This window comes from Tasmannia lanceolata, unplaced genomic scaffold (genome assembly GCF_043159265.1).
Source record: "Tasmannia lanceolata isolate RefF3 unplaced genomic scaffold, GAP_Taslan_0.1 ptg000026l, whole genome shotgun sequence".
Lineage (NCBI taxonomy): Eukaryota > Viridiplantae > Streptophyta > Magnoliopsida > Canellales > Winteraceae > Tasmannia > Tasmannia lanceolata.
The window spans coordinates 6,537,753-6,552,975 of record NW_027518703.1 but is presented as its reverse complement, the minus strand read 5'-3'; the positions used below and the strand labels follow the sequence as shown (position 1 = coordinate 6,552,975).

Below are 15,223 nucleotides of genomic sequence, written 5' to 3'. Positions count from 1 at the left end.
TGTTTTGTCTTGAGATCTGGCCGATAGCTCGTTCGTTGTCCTTATGACCATGGTCTAGCATGATTGATCCTCTTGATCGTACAGTTATTGGTATTCATCACCAGATTTAGATCCGGTTTATGACCTACTTCTGTCATCTTATGGCCGTGGTTTATTTTTCTGATCTATTGGCTACCTCTCATCTTTGATGAAAAATTCATTATCACAGAGTTCATCTTTTTAATGAAATTGATTTTCAGATTACCCTGGTCATTTGTCTATGCAAAGTTATCCCCATTCTCTCCTGATCTTTGTCCTATCTGAATTTTAGGTCTGATCATGGCGAATAATTTGTTAGACAAGTGGATAGCTGAGACTGTTAAATCTTTTCCGTTGAGATGTGAAGAAAGGAGTGTGGCCGAGCGTTTCATCAGTTCTTTTACCCATCTGAATAGCCGTGGTATAAATTGGAAGTTTCTTCAAGCAGCTGCTGGATTTTGGGACCCTGTCTTCCATGTCTTTCGATTTGGATCTTTTGAACTTTGTCCTGTATTTGAAGATTGGTGTGCCTTGCTAGAGCTTCCTCCTGAGGGACTTTGGATCCGACCTTCGAGCATAGACTCTCCTCATGATCTCTTTCGCAGATTATTCGAAAATAAGGTTGTGAAAACTCTGCATTGCTTAACAGAGAGAAATGTGCAATTTCAGACCCTCATTGAGTTGTTTTCCAAAAACGTCGATCCTACTGACTCCCGTTTTCAGGAGTGTCGACGTAATGCGTTAGTCTTTGTTGTCTTTGCACGCCATGTCCTTCGCAGAGACTCTAGTGCCGCCCCTTTCACTTTGTTGGCGATAGTAGATCAGATAAATGAGGGGAGAAATCCTGTCCCTACAATGCTAGCCGAAACCTTTTATGGCTTAGACCTCATTGCTAGTAAAAAGGTGCAGGATAATTTTTTCGGATGTGCTAAGCTGTTATATGTGTGGCTATGTGAGAAACTCACTATCCTTCAGCCACAAAACAACATTGAGTACACTCTTAAGAGTTTTCATTCTTGGAAGACAAAGGTTAAGCAATCTCAGCTTAATGAATGGCGCTATTGGCTGCAGAATGTAAGGGAAAACCAATTTCATTGGGTGAGTCAATCATGTCCACAAATTATCACCAGCACCTACCCATACTCATTTGTTTATCTTATGGGTTTAGAGAAATCATCTTTCTATGCACCTTTGTGCTTCCCTTGTCAGATTACCGCACACTCTTGTACTCCTAAGGTTATCACACCACCTAGCTGTGAAAACCTTACTCCTGATCTCATTGCATCCATAGTAGCTGCTTGGAGAGACAAAATCGCGGAGAGGAGATCTGCTTTCGCATCTAAACTTCGGAAGGGAGAAATACTGGAGGAGCCTGCAAACAAGAGAGCTCGGATCAAAGAGCTTTGAAGATCCCTTTTCATGAAATTGTCATTTTAATTTCTTCAAATTTCATTGTAAATGGTTACTTTCATCCAATTGTTAACAAAGACTAATGTTTTGATTGTAACTACATTTTGACTATTGATCAATGGAATAGCATTTATGTCTTTCTCTTATCTTATTTGGTACAGAATACTTTATCTCAGTGCTTATCGTTTTAATTTAGTATGTTAATTTCCAATACAGGATTCTAAAATCGAGCAAACATCGCTCCCTCAGGTGTCAGTCAACCTGCATGGTCTAGACAGTCAACCACGTCTAGACTCATTCGTCAATTTGAACCGTTAACCTTACCTGAACAATCTGCATCCTCTTTATCTGAATCATCTGAATCCCTAGAGTCTGTCCAAATGGCTGAACCCAATGATGCGCTAACTAAAATTCAAGAGATGATGGTGAATCTTACCCGGGATATGGCCTTTATGAAAGAGGAGATGGCCCAAATGAAAGCCCAGTCTAATGAAAAGGTCTCTACTTCTAGAGCGCCTGCGGTTCAACCCCCTCCCGGTATACCGGCAAATCCGAGCCCTGCAAATTTGAACCACCCTTTCATTTCACCAGTAGACGTCGACCTAGAAGAAGGGCAGTACGCTGCAGAATATTGCATTCCAAATGTGGCCCAGTATAATAAGGAAAAACAGGTAGCTGATCAATTGGAGAAGCTGACAAAAGAAATGGAAAGCTTGAAGCATCAAGGCCCAAAGCAGTTCGATATATCTGAGCTGATAATGTCTCCGGGAGTCACCTTGCCCCCTAAATTCAAAACCCCCGATTATGACAAATATGATGGGACTGGATGTCCCCGGAATCATATGAGGTGGTTTATTGAGATGTCGCAGCAGTGTGGGCTATCTCCTGAGCAAATGGCCAGGGTCTTTCCAATGTCTCTTACTGGGGTGGCGAAGAAGTGGTTTCTGCGTCGTAAACTTGAAGAGGTGCAGACCTTACAAAGCATCTCCAACAAATTTGTAGAGCAGTTTTCTATGGAAGAAGGGATAGAGGTTACCAAGAGGGATCTCAAACAGTTAAAGCAAGGTCCTCTGGAGACCTTTACCTTTTTCATCCGTCGTTGGCGTCGAAAGTCTGCCCAGCTGAGCGAGAGGCTATCAGAAGAAGATCAGATCAAGTTGGTGATCAAGGGTTTGTCGCCGCAGTATTTTCATTTTATGTCCCCTCAGCATTACACCGATTTTGACCATCTGATTAAGACTGGGACGAGGACTGAGGATGCAATAGCTAAGGGTCTGAGGGCCAGACTTCCATCAGACATCAAGGAAGGAAAGAGACCCGTGGTCGCACAGAAAGAAGTTGACCACGTAAACCATGTTCGCCCAGCGGCCCGGACTGTAACAGAGGTGGCGAGACCAGCGCCAGCCCCGGTAGAGCAGAAACCTCAGAGGCACTTTGATCCCTTACCATACCCTTTACCTCTGATTCTGAAAAAATTGATAAGGGATAAGAAAATCAGACTACCTGATATTAGGCCAGTACCTAACCCGTTACCCCCATATTGGAGAGCAGACCAGTACTGTGAATACCACAGAAATTCGGGTCACCTCACTGAAAGATGTCTGGCCTTAAAGCATGCGCTCCAGACTATGTTAGAGAACGGAAAGCTTGAGGTGGAAAGGCCCAATGTAACGCGGAATCCCCTTCCCAATCATCGTGCAATTCCTCCTCCTGTAGCGAATGCCATTTTTGTCGAGGAGCCGGTTCTTGATCCATCCATTCTCATTTGCGCAATCACTCCTGATGAACCTTATATTCTAAGATTTGATCCTGAAGAGATCGAGGAGATGGAAAGGGAAAGGTCTTATGCCCTCTGGAGGGGGAGCACCAGCTTGGCAGAGGCGTCCTCTCCATATGTCCTTCGATGTGAAGATGTCGAGGCAGAAAAGGAAACGCCTTATGTTCTAAGGATGGGTGATTTTGAAGAAGAGGAGGTAATTGAAACTCCGTATGTTCTGAGAATGGATGCAGATGATTTGCTTCTGTTAGAAGATCAGTGTGACGAGCTTCGTCATGTTACCAGGGGTGGCCGTGTGTTCAAGCCCGCGGAATTGAGAGCAGAAAACCCTGTAGAAGCAGTAAGAGCAGCTGAGAATCAGGGGCAGAGTAGGCCGAGTGCAGATGAGGAAGAAGATAATCTGTTGAAGCAGCTGAAGAAGACCCAAGCAAACGTTTCCATTTGGGGCCTACTTATGTCTTCGTCTAAGCACAGGAAGGTTGTACTCAAGGAGTTGAATGCTGCTCAGGTGTCAACTGAGATCACTCCCGATGAGTTAGTAAGCCTAGTCGCGGTAACTAGGACTTCCAAGGTAATATCTTTCACGGACGATGATTTACCTCCTGAAGGGAGTGACCATGCCCGTTCACTCAAAATTACTGCGATCTGCAACAAGAAAAGGGTACCCGAAGTGCTAGTCGACAATGGGTCCGCTCTGAATATTTGTCCTCTAAGTACTGCAGCAACTTTGGGCTTCGGGCCCGGGGATTTCATTCCTTCTGAGCAGGGTATATTAGCGTATGATGGCACCCGGCGAGATGTCATCGGAACCCTGGCCACTGAAATCCAGATTGGAGGAGAAGACTTCGACATCGAATTTCAAGTATTGGACATTAAGGCTTCTTTCTTGCTGTTATTGGGTCGACCTTGGCTGCATAAGGTCGGAGTTATCCCTTCTACCCTTCATCAAAAGTTGAAGTTTGTTCATAACGGCAGGGTAGTGACTGTAAAGGGTGACCCGGACTTAGAGATTGGGCAGATTTCACAAGAGCTAGTAGTTGGGAAGGAAGCCGATGTCAGCTTGACAGGTTTTTCACTGGAGGTGTCGGTCATATCCATGAAAGAAGCCATGGGCGAGGAAGTTTTCTTCTTGACTAGCACCAACTCGAATGTAGTCAGGATGATCCGTAAACAAGGTTATATTCCGGGCGCAGGGCTGGGCAAATATCATCAAGGCCCTACTGAGTGGCCTGTGATCAGAACTTTCAATGGTCTCTTTGGCCTGGGATATGAGCCGACCGAGCAGGAGGTCAAGGAAATGAAAAGATACATGCTGAAATGGGCCGAGTGCCGCCGCCGGGGACTAGAATTGCCTATGGGATCAATCAGTCTGGTCAGAAACGGCATTTTCAGAAAAGAGGGGGCAGATTTTCCATTTTGCGGGTTTGCTGAGCCATGGACCGATGATGTGACAGGGCAGAGGTTTCCGGGTTTCGAAATATTCTTTAACCTGGAGTTATCAGAAGCGCCAATGAGTGTTCGGATTACTGAGGAAGCATCGGAAACTGATTGGGCCGATGTTTTAGAGCCGAGCTGTCTGAATGTCATGTTTCAGATTGAATATCCAGTGGTTGGCGGTGAGACCGAAGCGTCAGAGGTGGCAGTTGTAGGCAGAGATGCATTCATTCTGAACCCCGCAGAGTTAATCACCCCAGCCGAGGGACCCTTGACCAACTGGACCTCCCAGGTTTTACCTCGAGTAGTCTTTCAGTATAGTCCCGTTTCCTCAAAAGAGTCAGTAGTCTCTAAGTATACGTCTACTTCCCAGTCTGATATTGAGTTTGTTTATTCTAACGATTCTTTTGATGCAGGTACCGTAGAAGTTGGATCTGGTTCCGGAGTCGGTGACAAGTCTCTTTCTAATAAGGTCGAGTCCAAGAGTACTTTAGATGATGAGTTTATTTCTTCAACTGCACATATGCCAGCGTTGGTTGAGTTCAATGTTGAGTTGTCTGTTGAGTCTTTGAATACATCGTTAAAGTCCAATGCAATGCCTGCTGTGGGCTATTCCATTCTTGATGTAACCAATTCTATGAATGAAATGAAAGACTCTTTTACATACATTCCTGTTTCTGTTTCTCCTGTTTCCATTTCAAGTACTGAATGTGCTCTTAAAACTGATAATATTAATAATGATAATCAAGATTCCTTCTCTGATGAGGATGCCGACGAAACTCCCCTTGAAATCAAACATATGATTCAACAAGAGGAGAGTCGCCGAGCAAGACCGCTCGAAGAGGAAATTGAAACTGTAAATATTGGTGACGAAACCTTAATTCGGGAAATACGAATTGGCAAAACTTTATCTCCCGAAGAGCGTGAGGAATTAATCACTTTACTTAAGCAGTTCAAGGAGGTTTTTGCTTGGTCTTATGATGACATGCCGGGATTGAGCGAAGACATTGTCCAGCATCGATTGCCTCTAATCCCTGGCGCAAAGCCAAAGAAGCAAAAACTTCGAAAACTTAAAACAGAATGGGAGTTAAAAGTTCATGATGAAGTTAAAAAGCTATTGGAAGTAAAATTCATTCAAGTTGTTGAATATCCAGAATGGCTAGCGAATATAGTACCGGTGCCCAAAAAGGACGGAAAGGTCAGGATGTGTGTGGACTTCAGGGACCTCAACAAAGCAAGCCCGAAGGACGATTTTCCGCTTCCGAACATTGATCTTCTGGTGGACAATACAGCTGGTCATGCTCTGTTATCTTTTATGGATGGGTTTTCAGGATATAATCAGATTAAGATGGCGCCAGAAGATATGATCAAGACAGCGTTTACTACTCAGTGGGGAACTTACTGTTACAGAGTAATGCCTTTTGGGTTGAAGAATGCAGGTGCTACTTATCAGAGAGCTGCAACTACTCTTCTTCATGATATGATCCACAAAGAAGTCGAGGTCTATGTAGATGATATGATCGTCAAGGGAAAGACTCGACCAGAGCATACTGTCGCTTTAAGAAAATTCTTTGAAAGAATCAGAAAGTATCAGCTTCGTCTAAACCCCAGCAAGTGTGTATTCGGGGTTACTTCAGGAAAGCTACTTGGATTCATGGTGAGTGAAAGGGGAATCGAAGTAGATCCTCAGAAAATCAAAGCGATTCAGGAGATGGAACCGCCGAAGACCGAAAAGCAGATCCGAGGTTTTCTCGGGAAAGTTCAGTATCTGAGACGGTTTATAGCTCACCTGACCATGACCTGTGAGCCTATTTTCAAGCTTCTGAAGAAGAATTCATCGAAGAAATGGACCGAAGAGTGCCAGGTGGCTTTTGAAAAGATTAAGCAGTGTTTATCCTTACCTCCTGTTTTATCCCCAGTCATCCTGGGTCAGCCATTATTGTTGTATTTGTCCATCACAGATACGGCGATGGGTTGTATGCTTGCTCAGCAAGATTCAGGGTCAAAGAAGGAAAGGCCAGTATACTACATCAGCAAGAAGATGCTAGAATACGAAGTGAAATATACAATCTTGGAGAAGACCTGTCTAGCATTAGTTTGGGCAACTCAGAGGCTCCGGCATTACTTGTTATCAAGTAAAGTACTTCTGCTTTCACGAATGGATCCGTTGAAGTATCTGTTTGAGAAGCCTGCTCTTACTGGAAGAACCGCAAGGTGGCTGTTATTGTTATCTGAGTTCGACATTACTTATGTCACTCAGAAGTCTGTTAAAGGGCGGGTCATTGCAGAACAGTTAGCTGATTCCCCTGTGGAAGAGAATGCATTCCTAAAGGTTGAATTTCCCGATGAAGAGATTATGGATGTTGAAGAAGATACTCCAAATACCAGATGGACAATGTATTTTGATGGTGCAGTCAATAACCAGGGTCAGGGAATAGGAGCAGTACTCGTATCCCCTCAGAAGGAGTATATTCCTATATCTATCAAGTTGCAGTTTGAGTGCACCAACAACATGGCCGAGTATGAAGCTTGTATTGCCGGACTGGAGGCAGCCTTAGCTTTGCAGATTCAAGACATTGATGTGTTTGGAGATTCCATTTTGATCATTTGCCAGACTAATGGAAAATGGAAGACTCGGGAAGATAAATTGATCCCGTATAATGCATATCTCGAATCTTTGGTCCAGAAGTTCAGGAGCATTACGTTCACTCACTTGTACAGAACAAAGAATCATTTTGCTGATGCTTTGGCTACACTGGCTTCTATGTTAGACATTTCAGCAACAATGGAGGTCCAACCGCTTACAGTGCGATTGCAATGGGAGCCAGCGCATGTGAACGTTATCGAAATAGCTGCCAGGTGCCCAGATGGAAAGCCCTGGTATACAGACATCGGGAATCTCATATCTGGTGAAGGGCATCCACCTGAGGCTTCTGGAAAAGAGCGAAGAACCCTTCAGAAATTAGCTGCCAATTTTGTTATTTGTGGTGATCAGTTATATCGCAGATCCTTTGACGGAATCCAGCTTTTGTGTGTTGATGAAGACAAAGCAGTTGAGCTTATCGAGCAGACCCATGAGGGAGTTTGTGGACCTCATATGAATGGGAAAATGTTGTCAAGAAAGATTTTGAGACTTGGATTCTATTGGCCCACAATGGAAGCAGACTGCTTCGCATTTGTGAAGAAATGCCATAAGTGTCAAGTCTATGCAAATCTTATTCATGTACCTCCTTCGGAGTTGCACTCTATGACTTCTCCATGGCCGTTTTCAGTATGGGGAATTGACATAATTGGGAAGGTTCATCCGAAGTCTTCAAGCGGGCATGAATACATTCTGGTCGCAATTGATTACTTTACGAAATGGATTGAAGCCGCTTCGTATGCTTCCATTACTTCGAATACAGTTGCAAAGTTCATCCGTGCCAACATTATTTGCAGATATGGAGTACCTCATGAGTTAATCTCAGATAATGGTTCTCACTTCAAGAAGGAAGTAGCGCACTTGTGTGAAGAGTTTAAAATAAAGCATCACAAGTCGTCTCCTTATAGGCCGCAGACGAATGGAGCCGTTGAAGCAGCAAATAAGAACATCAAGGTAATCATCAGCAAGATGACAGAAACTTATAAAGACTGGTCAAACAAGCTTCCTTATGCTTTGTGGGCTTACAGGACGTCGATAAGATCTTCTACAGGTGTCACTCCGTATTCTTTAGTGTATGGAATGGAAGCAGTTTTGCCTGTTGAACTCAGAATCTCATCTCTAAGAGTGATGATAGAGGCAAGCTTGCCAGAATCTGAATGGGCGAAGGCCAGACATCAAGAACTGCAGATGATAGATGAGAAGAGGTTACGAGCTCTGTACCATATCCAGGGGTATCAAAGGCGGATTGAAAGGGCGTTCAATAAGAAGGTTCGTGTCCGAGATTTGAAACCAGGGGATCTTGTCTTGAAGTCCTATAGGGCACCGGTATTTGATCCAAGAGGGAAGTTTCGTCCAAATTGGTCTGGTCCTTATATTGTCGATGAAGTCCTGCCGGGAAAAGCCGTAAGACTCCTCAATGAAAATGGAGAAAAATTAACAGAACCTACAAACCTGGATCAGTTAAAGAAATATTACGCCTAAAACACTGGAAGGCCATCTTTGGACGACTTGAGCCTGTTAAGCCAATAGCCCAGATTTCAAAAATGAAAACCCCTTTTTGCTAAACTCCTTTGAGCCAAAAGAAAAATCTCTTTATCAAACTTAAACCAGGGGCATCTTTTATGACTTTCGTCATAAAAGATATTAATCTCGAACTACGCGGGACCTGATTCCCATTTTCTTTGGGGATACGTAGGCAGTCTGGAGAATCCAGATTCGGTCTAATTGCTCAAAACTTACCAAATGTTATCCTGTTTGAACCCGAGCCTACCTAAAAGTCCTTCTGGTGTTATTGGCCCAGGTTTGTAAAAAAAAAAAAGAAAAAAAAAGAAAAGAAAAATGATGGAGTCTTGGACCCGCTAGACTGAAAACCCGCAAGGGCGTTCTAGGCAAAAGTTAGGGTCATTCACCCGCTAAGTTGAAAACCCGAAAGGGCGGCTTAGGCAAAAATCAGGGTGCTGAGCCTGCTGGATGGAAAAAGCTGCAAGGGTAGACAGTCCAGGCAAAAATTAAGGCGTGCTGTCCGCTGAATCGAAACCCTAGAAGGGGCAATTCGGTATGGCAGTGATTTCACAGAGGATGGCTTTTGAAAGCCGATTGTGCTTCCGTTTTGGGCATTACTTCAGAGTCTGAGTAAGCGCCAGCATAATTTCTTTCGATACTTCTTCAAGTTAAAGTGGTTAAAGCTAAGTAATCCAAAGGAGGTAATAACCATGACTGAAATACCGAAAAGAGGAATGAAACACTTTTAGATGCGGTATTCAAAAGATCCTAAGAGCGGTAGACTGTTACCACCTTAAACATTTATCAAATTAAGAAGCAGATTCAGTCTCTTTTAGAGTCTATGTTGTGCATTTGTCAAAGTTTTCGTCTGTCATTTATCACAGTCTTCTTTATCGTGTGTCAAAATCTTTCATTGTCAGGTCAAAGTCAGGTCTTTAAGGTCAAGTTTAGCCTTTACTTCTCTTGAGGCTGGGGTGATAAGCTTTAAAAGCAAGAAGTTGCATCTCCTGCGGACAGAGCCGAACAGAGCAGAGTTCAGAGGGGGCAACTTTTCAAGTTTATTCGTAATGTTATCACGAAGTGCAGGAGGAAGAATGCTTAGAGCAGAACCCATTTTCCTATATTTGTAAAAGCTTTGTAACCTCAAGCATTTCTTTGAAATGAAAGCCTTTAAGTTGAACCCTTGCGTTTGGCTCCCTTATGAATCTTGTAATGGAAATAAAATCATACTAGGGGCATCTTTTATGACTTGGTTTCCCAAGTCATAAAAGACGTCGAACAAAACTTTAGAGTTGAGATGGCTATTCTTGTCAAATAAAGATAAGAGAAGCTCAAACATCCCTTTTCGAGCTAGGCTCCTTGATCAGTTTCTTCAGAAAAATCCAATCCTCGTTGGAATTTAAAATTGAGTTTTGCATTTTTCAAAATATAGGCTGAGTTTTGGTTTATTTGTTTAAAGGGGCCAATCCCCGCGAGATTTTATCAAGTGCCTTTGGGTTATATCCTGTGGTAAAGGTTATGATTTCCAGATCTATTCCAGCTATGCTATGTTTTAACTATCTTTCCTCCTCTCTGACCTCTAGGAGGTCATGTTAGGAGCGACCTGACCGTCATTTTCAGAATAAAAAGCTTGAGATATCATCCATCCTCTCCGGTATTGAAAGTTTGGGTCTTCTCAAATATTCTTTACCCGTTTTGAAATCCGGTATTGAAAGTTTGAGTCTTCTCAAACATTCTTTACCCGTCTTGTAATCCGGTATTGAAAATTTGAGTCTTCTCAAATATTCTCTACCCGTCTTGTAATCCGGTATTGAAAGTTTGAGTCTTCTCAAACATTCCTTACCCGTCTTGTAATCCGGTATTGAAAATTTGAGTCTTCTCAAATATTCTCTACCCGTCTGGTAATCCGGTATTGAAAGTTTGAGTCTTCTCAAACATTCCTTACCCGTTTTGAAATCCGGTATTGAAAATTTGAGTCTTCTCAAATATTCTCTACCCGTCTTGTAATCCGGTATTGAAACTTTGAACCTTCTCAAACATTCTTTACCCGTTTTGAAATCCGGTATTGAAAATTTGAGTCTTCTCAAATATTCTCTACCCGTCTTGTAATCCGGTATTGAAAATTTGAATCTTCTCAAATATTCTCTACCCGTCTTGTAATCCGGTATTGAAACTTTGAGTCTTCTCAAACATTCTTTACCCGTTTTGAATGATCTGGCTCTCGATTCCAGGATAAAAACTCGATGTATCATCATCCTCTCCGGTATTGAAAATTTGAGTCTTCTCGAATATTCTCTATCCGTCTTGTAATCCGGTATTGAAACTTTGAGTCTTCTCAAACATTCTTTACCCGTTTTGAATGATCTGGCTCTCGATTCCAGGATAAAAACTCGATGTATCATCATCATCTCCGGTATTGAAAGTTTGAGTCTTCTCAAACATTCTTTACCCGTTTTGAAATTCGGTATTGAAAATTTGAGTCTTCTCAAATATTCTCTACCCGTCTTGTATTCCGGTATTGAAAGTTTGAGTCTTCTCAAATGTTCTTTATCCGTTTTAGCTCTTGATAATTAGTCGAGTGGTTCCTGGTTTAATTTATCAATCAAAATCTTCAATCTTTGATGCGAGCACCGAGTTAAGAGTCGGTGAGGGACTATCTCACAAGTACATTTGCAGAGTTAGAGTCCGGTGAGAAGCTGTTTCGCCAATTTGCTTTTGTGTAAACCTTTTTCAAAACCAAAAATCCAAAATTTAATCTTTTAAACCCAGGTCGACCAAAATGCGTTGTCTTATCGGCTTTGCCATTCGTGTGACAAGCACACTCTGACAAAGAGGGGCATCTGTAGACACCCCATTTTGCTCCGCTTTTAATCAACAAAGAAGTTAGTGTCTCGCTATCTCTTTTTCAGTGTTTTCCGCTCCCGTGTCCGTCCCTTATGCTTTCTCGATCTTTCCGATCATTTCCGCAATGTTCCGTATTTTTCTTTTCGCTAAGTGGTGAGAATGGTTATGCAGAAAAATCCAAGCCAGGGGAGAATTTGGAATCATTCGGTGGGCCTGCATTGAACATTTATTGAAATTAGGAACCGTTTGGTGGGCCCACCTTGAGCATTGGTAATTTGGATCAACAGGGGGGCCCGCATATTGCTTAATGAAAAATGAATTTTCAAGCCTACCTCGATCTAATGCATAAAGATATCCATCAAGGGAGCGATCCAGATCATCAATTGTCGCCCATCAAACGAGCGATTCGGATCATCCAATGCCAATAATTTAAGGGGGTCTGACCATAAGAATTCATTTAGAAATAAGCCTATCGCTCTTCCGAATGATCCAATTGATTTGCAATGGATTACTATAGGCGGGACCCATGTGGGTGTTGTTTTGTTTTTATGTTGTCAAAGAAACTGTGTGGGCCTCTCTTAATTTATGAAAAATGAAGATATGGTAACATTAGTGGACCCAAGTATAAAAACAAAAGAATTCTCACGTTTCTTGCTCTATATTGGGCATGGTTCCCACGAGAATTAGAAAAATATGCTTGGGAATTAAGAATGATGGCAGTTAAGAAAAAAAAAAAATATAATAATAATAAAAAAAAAAAACATGGAGAGTGGCTCGAGGATGGTAGCTCTGTCTTTTTTTGTTTTTTTTTTTTTTTTTTTGAGAAAAAGCTCTTGTCGGGGAGAGGAGGAGAAAGCTCGTTTTTTTTGTTTTGTTTTTGTTTTTGGTTCTCAAGAATAGCAGTTCTGAGGGAAAGAAGGGAGGGAACGGCTCTCTGTCGGGTTTTTGGGATCTCCCTCATCGCTCTCTGTAGATCTCTGTTTCTCTGCCCCTCGAGGAGAGGTGGCTCGGGCTCACTCCTGCATGGGCCCAATCCCCTTCACTCTCTTGAGCTCTCGCTGTTTTTCGACCAGAGAAAAGGGGGAGCCTTTCCCTCTCGCGATCGCGGGATCTCTCTACAGCCCATACCGAGATCTCACCCAAACAGCAGCCTACCCCACTCTCTTACCCTCTCTCCATCCCTCTAACTCTTCTCCCTCAACTCCTCATCACCCTCTGTATCTCCCGGGACTCCCCACAGCCCATATTGATCTCTCCGATATCCTCTCCCCAACGGCAAGGGACGAGGGTGATAAAAAAAGGAAAAAAAGAAACAGAGGGTGGGAAGACTCTCTCTCTCTCTCTCTCTCTCTCTCTCTCTCTCTCTCTCTCTCTCTCTCTCTCCCTCTCTCTCTTTCTCCCCCTCATTAATCCCGATCCCTCATTCCGTCTCAATCCATCGTGCTGCCATCCTATCTTTCTCACTCTCCCACTCTCTCTATATCCCTCCCACCTCTCTCATTCTCTGTTTCGTTCTCTCCCTCTCATCCCTCTATCTTTGAGCTCAAGGTATGTTTTAAAAAAAACAGAGCATCTGTGTTCTTTTTTTCTCTTTGTCATCCTCTCGCTGCCCACACTCTCCGTGTCTCTCAAACTCTCCTTGTTTCTCTTTGCGTTCCATTCTCACTCTCATCTCCTCCAACCTCCTCTTAACAGCAGCCCATATAAAAAAATAAAAAAATAAAAAAAAGCAAAAAAAACAGAACATCATCTTCCACGTATTTTTTTTTTTCTCTTCACTCTGTTTTTTTTCCTCTCTTTATCTCTCTCTCTCTCTTACCCTCACACTCCCTATCGTTTTGTTCATCTCTGTCTCTCATCTCTCACTCCCTCACTCTCTCAGTTACCCTCTCCACATCTCTCGCATTCCATCTCCCCACAGTAAAAAAAAAAAAAAAAACAGAAAAAACAAAAAGAGAGAAAGAAAAGGAAGAAAGAGGGCGAGCGGATTGCCCGTTGGTGTGATTTTCAGAATTTTCGGCATTTGGATGCGGCGAGGATCTCGATTACAGGTATGTACACGATTCTCAGATTTTTCCAAGATCATTCAGTATTTTTTATGAATTTTGCATGGTGTTTTAGCAATTAATTGAATTTAATTGAATATTAAATGTGTGTGCTTAAAATCATGATCTGCATGAGTGTTTCAATTCCGTTTCGTCCCAAAATTTAATACGATGTTCTACTTGAATAGAGTAAAATGACTATCGGATCGGATCGGACAGTAGATCAAAGGTTTTCTAGAATTTGAGTGAAGAGTAGAATTTTATTTAAAATGTGGGTCGAGTAATTACGAAATTCGAAAAAATAGCCATCTCAGGATGATCTATTTTTTGGAATTTTAAATTTTTTTTGTGTTCATCACATCAGAACAAGGTTGGAGGACGTTTTCCCGAGTCTTAATTTTCTCGAAAATTGTGTTTTAAAAATAGAAAACTCTTCAAAAATATCTTTTCGACAAAGAAAAATAAAATATATGCTAAACGAATTCCAAACTTAATGAAATTTTGTGGGAAAATAATATAATGCTGATAAATTCTACCATGAAGTTTTAAGAATATTTGGAATTGGTTTGGTATATTATTTTATGATTTCTTTGAAAATTATCAGATTTCGGGAGAATTATTACTGACATCAAATCACAGATAAAATTCTCAAAATATTTACAGTAGTCTTACATTCCATACTTCTTGCTTCTGTAAATTTTTCAAGTGATTTTGATCTTGTTTCATATGGGATGTAGTGTTAATTCATAATCTGGTCTGAAAATTGAAAAATCTGAAACTGATAGTAAATAGTTTTCTAAATTCATGGAAACCGAACAGCATGCTACATTTACGTATATCTTACTACTGTAGAAATTTCATGGAATTTAGATTTCTATCTCTAGTAGTTTCTGTGTTATTTTTGCAATCTGGTCAATTAATTGTTAAATCAAAATTAAAAATGAGCTTAATGTAAAAATCTGTAAAAGTCTTTCAGTAAGCTACATTTCATCATATCTTGCTGCTGTAAAAGTTTCAACTCATTTCGAATTCGTTTGCAATAATTTCACTTGTAAAATCACTCATATGCTTAAAATTGATAAAATTCATTGAAAATTCGAAATTAATTAAAAATCTTTACAAAGCTCCTAAGGAACCTTAAAATTCGGTCTCATATTAATTCCTTAATCCATCGAAACAGAAATTTTAGGATCTTTAGATTTTCCTGGAAAAATGGCCAGTGCATCTATAATCGTATCCCAATTACAACCGATCTTTGACAATTTCAATACCTAAGCTATAGTATGTTGTTGGCTCCGAGGTTCACTGTCCACGGAAATCCTGAGATATGCCAGGCAACAAGGCGCTATAACCTAAGTATTAAATTGCGCAAGGAAAGAGTGCACGATTCCCTTCCTTGGATGCTATCCTGGGCCGAAATTGGTGAACCCTAGAACCATTGGTAATCCTTGAATGTCCAAAAACTGAAAATCCCTGAAATCTTAAATTCGCTAACTTCAAGAACTGAAATCGATTCATCTCGTGTCTCTCGGAACCATTGGATTATGGTTT

The 15,223-nt window shown here is 41.6% G+C and overlaps 2 protein-coding genes across 2 annotated transcripts; both read left to right on the top strand.

Moving 5' to 3' along the window:
• Nucleotides 1-1,808: 1,808 nt before the first annotated feature.
• LOC143858458 (uncharacterized) lies at nucleotides 1,809-5,307 on the top strand. Its single transcript, XM_077369110.1, has 2 exons — nucleotides 1,809-4,931; nucleotides 5,056-5,307. Exons 1-2 carry the CDS (start codon nucleotides 1,809-1,811, stop codon nucleotides 5,062-5,064), a joined length of 3,132 nt encoding a protein of 1,043 aa, XP_077225225.1. The 3' UTR covers nucleotides 5,065-5,307.
• Nucleotides 5,163-12,600, top strand: LOC143858457 (uncharacterized). Its single transcript, XM_077369109.1, has 4 exons — nucleotides 5,163-5,327; nucleotides 6,900-7,132; nucleotides 7,361-7,721; nucleotides 12,523-12,600. The coding sequence occupies exons 1-4, from the start codon at nucleotides 5,163-5,165 to the stop codon at nucleotides 12,598-12,600; spliced, it is 837 nt and encodes a 278-aa protein (XP_077225224.1).
• Nucleotides 12,601-15,223: the final 2,623 nt, after the last annotated feature.

What these genes read in the sequence shown, in the direction of transcription:
- LOC143858458 (XM_077369110.1), top strand. Translation starts at nt 1,809, where the DNA reads ATGGCTGAACCCAATGATGCGCTAACTAAAATTCAAGAGATGATGGTG.
- LOC143858457 (XM_077369109.1), top strand. Translation starts at nt 5,163, where the DNA reads ATGCCAGCGTTGGTTGAGTTCAATGTTGAGTTGTCTGTTGAGTCTTTG. An exon ending in TTCCTGTTTCTGTTTCTCCT is followed by an intron (nt 5,328 to 6,899) that starts GTTTCCATTTCA and finishes TATGTCACTCAG; the next exon opens with AAGTCTGTTAAAGGGCGGGT. An exon ending in CCTATATCTATCAAGTTGCA is followed by an intron (nt 7,133 to 7,360) that starts GTTTGAGTGCAC and finishes TCACTTGTACAG; the next exon opens with AACAAAGAATCATTTTGCTG.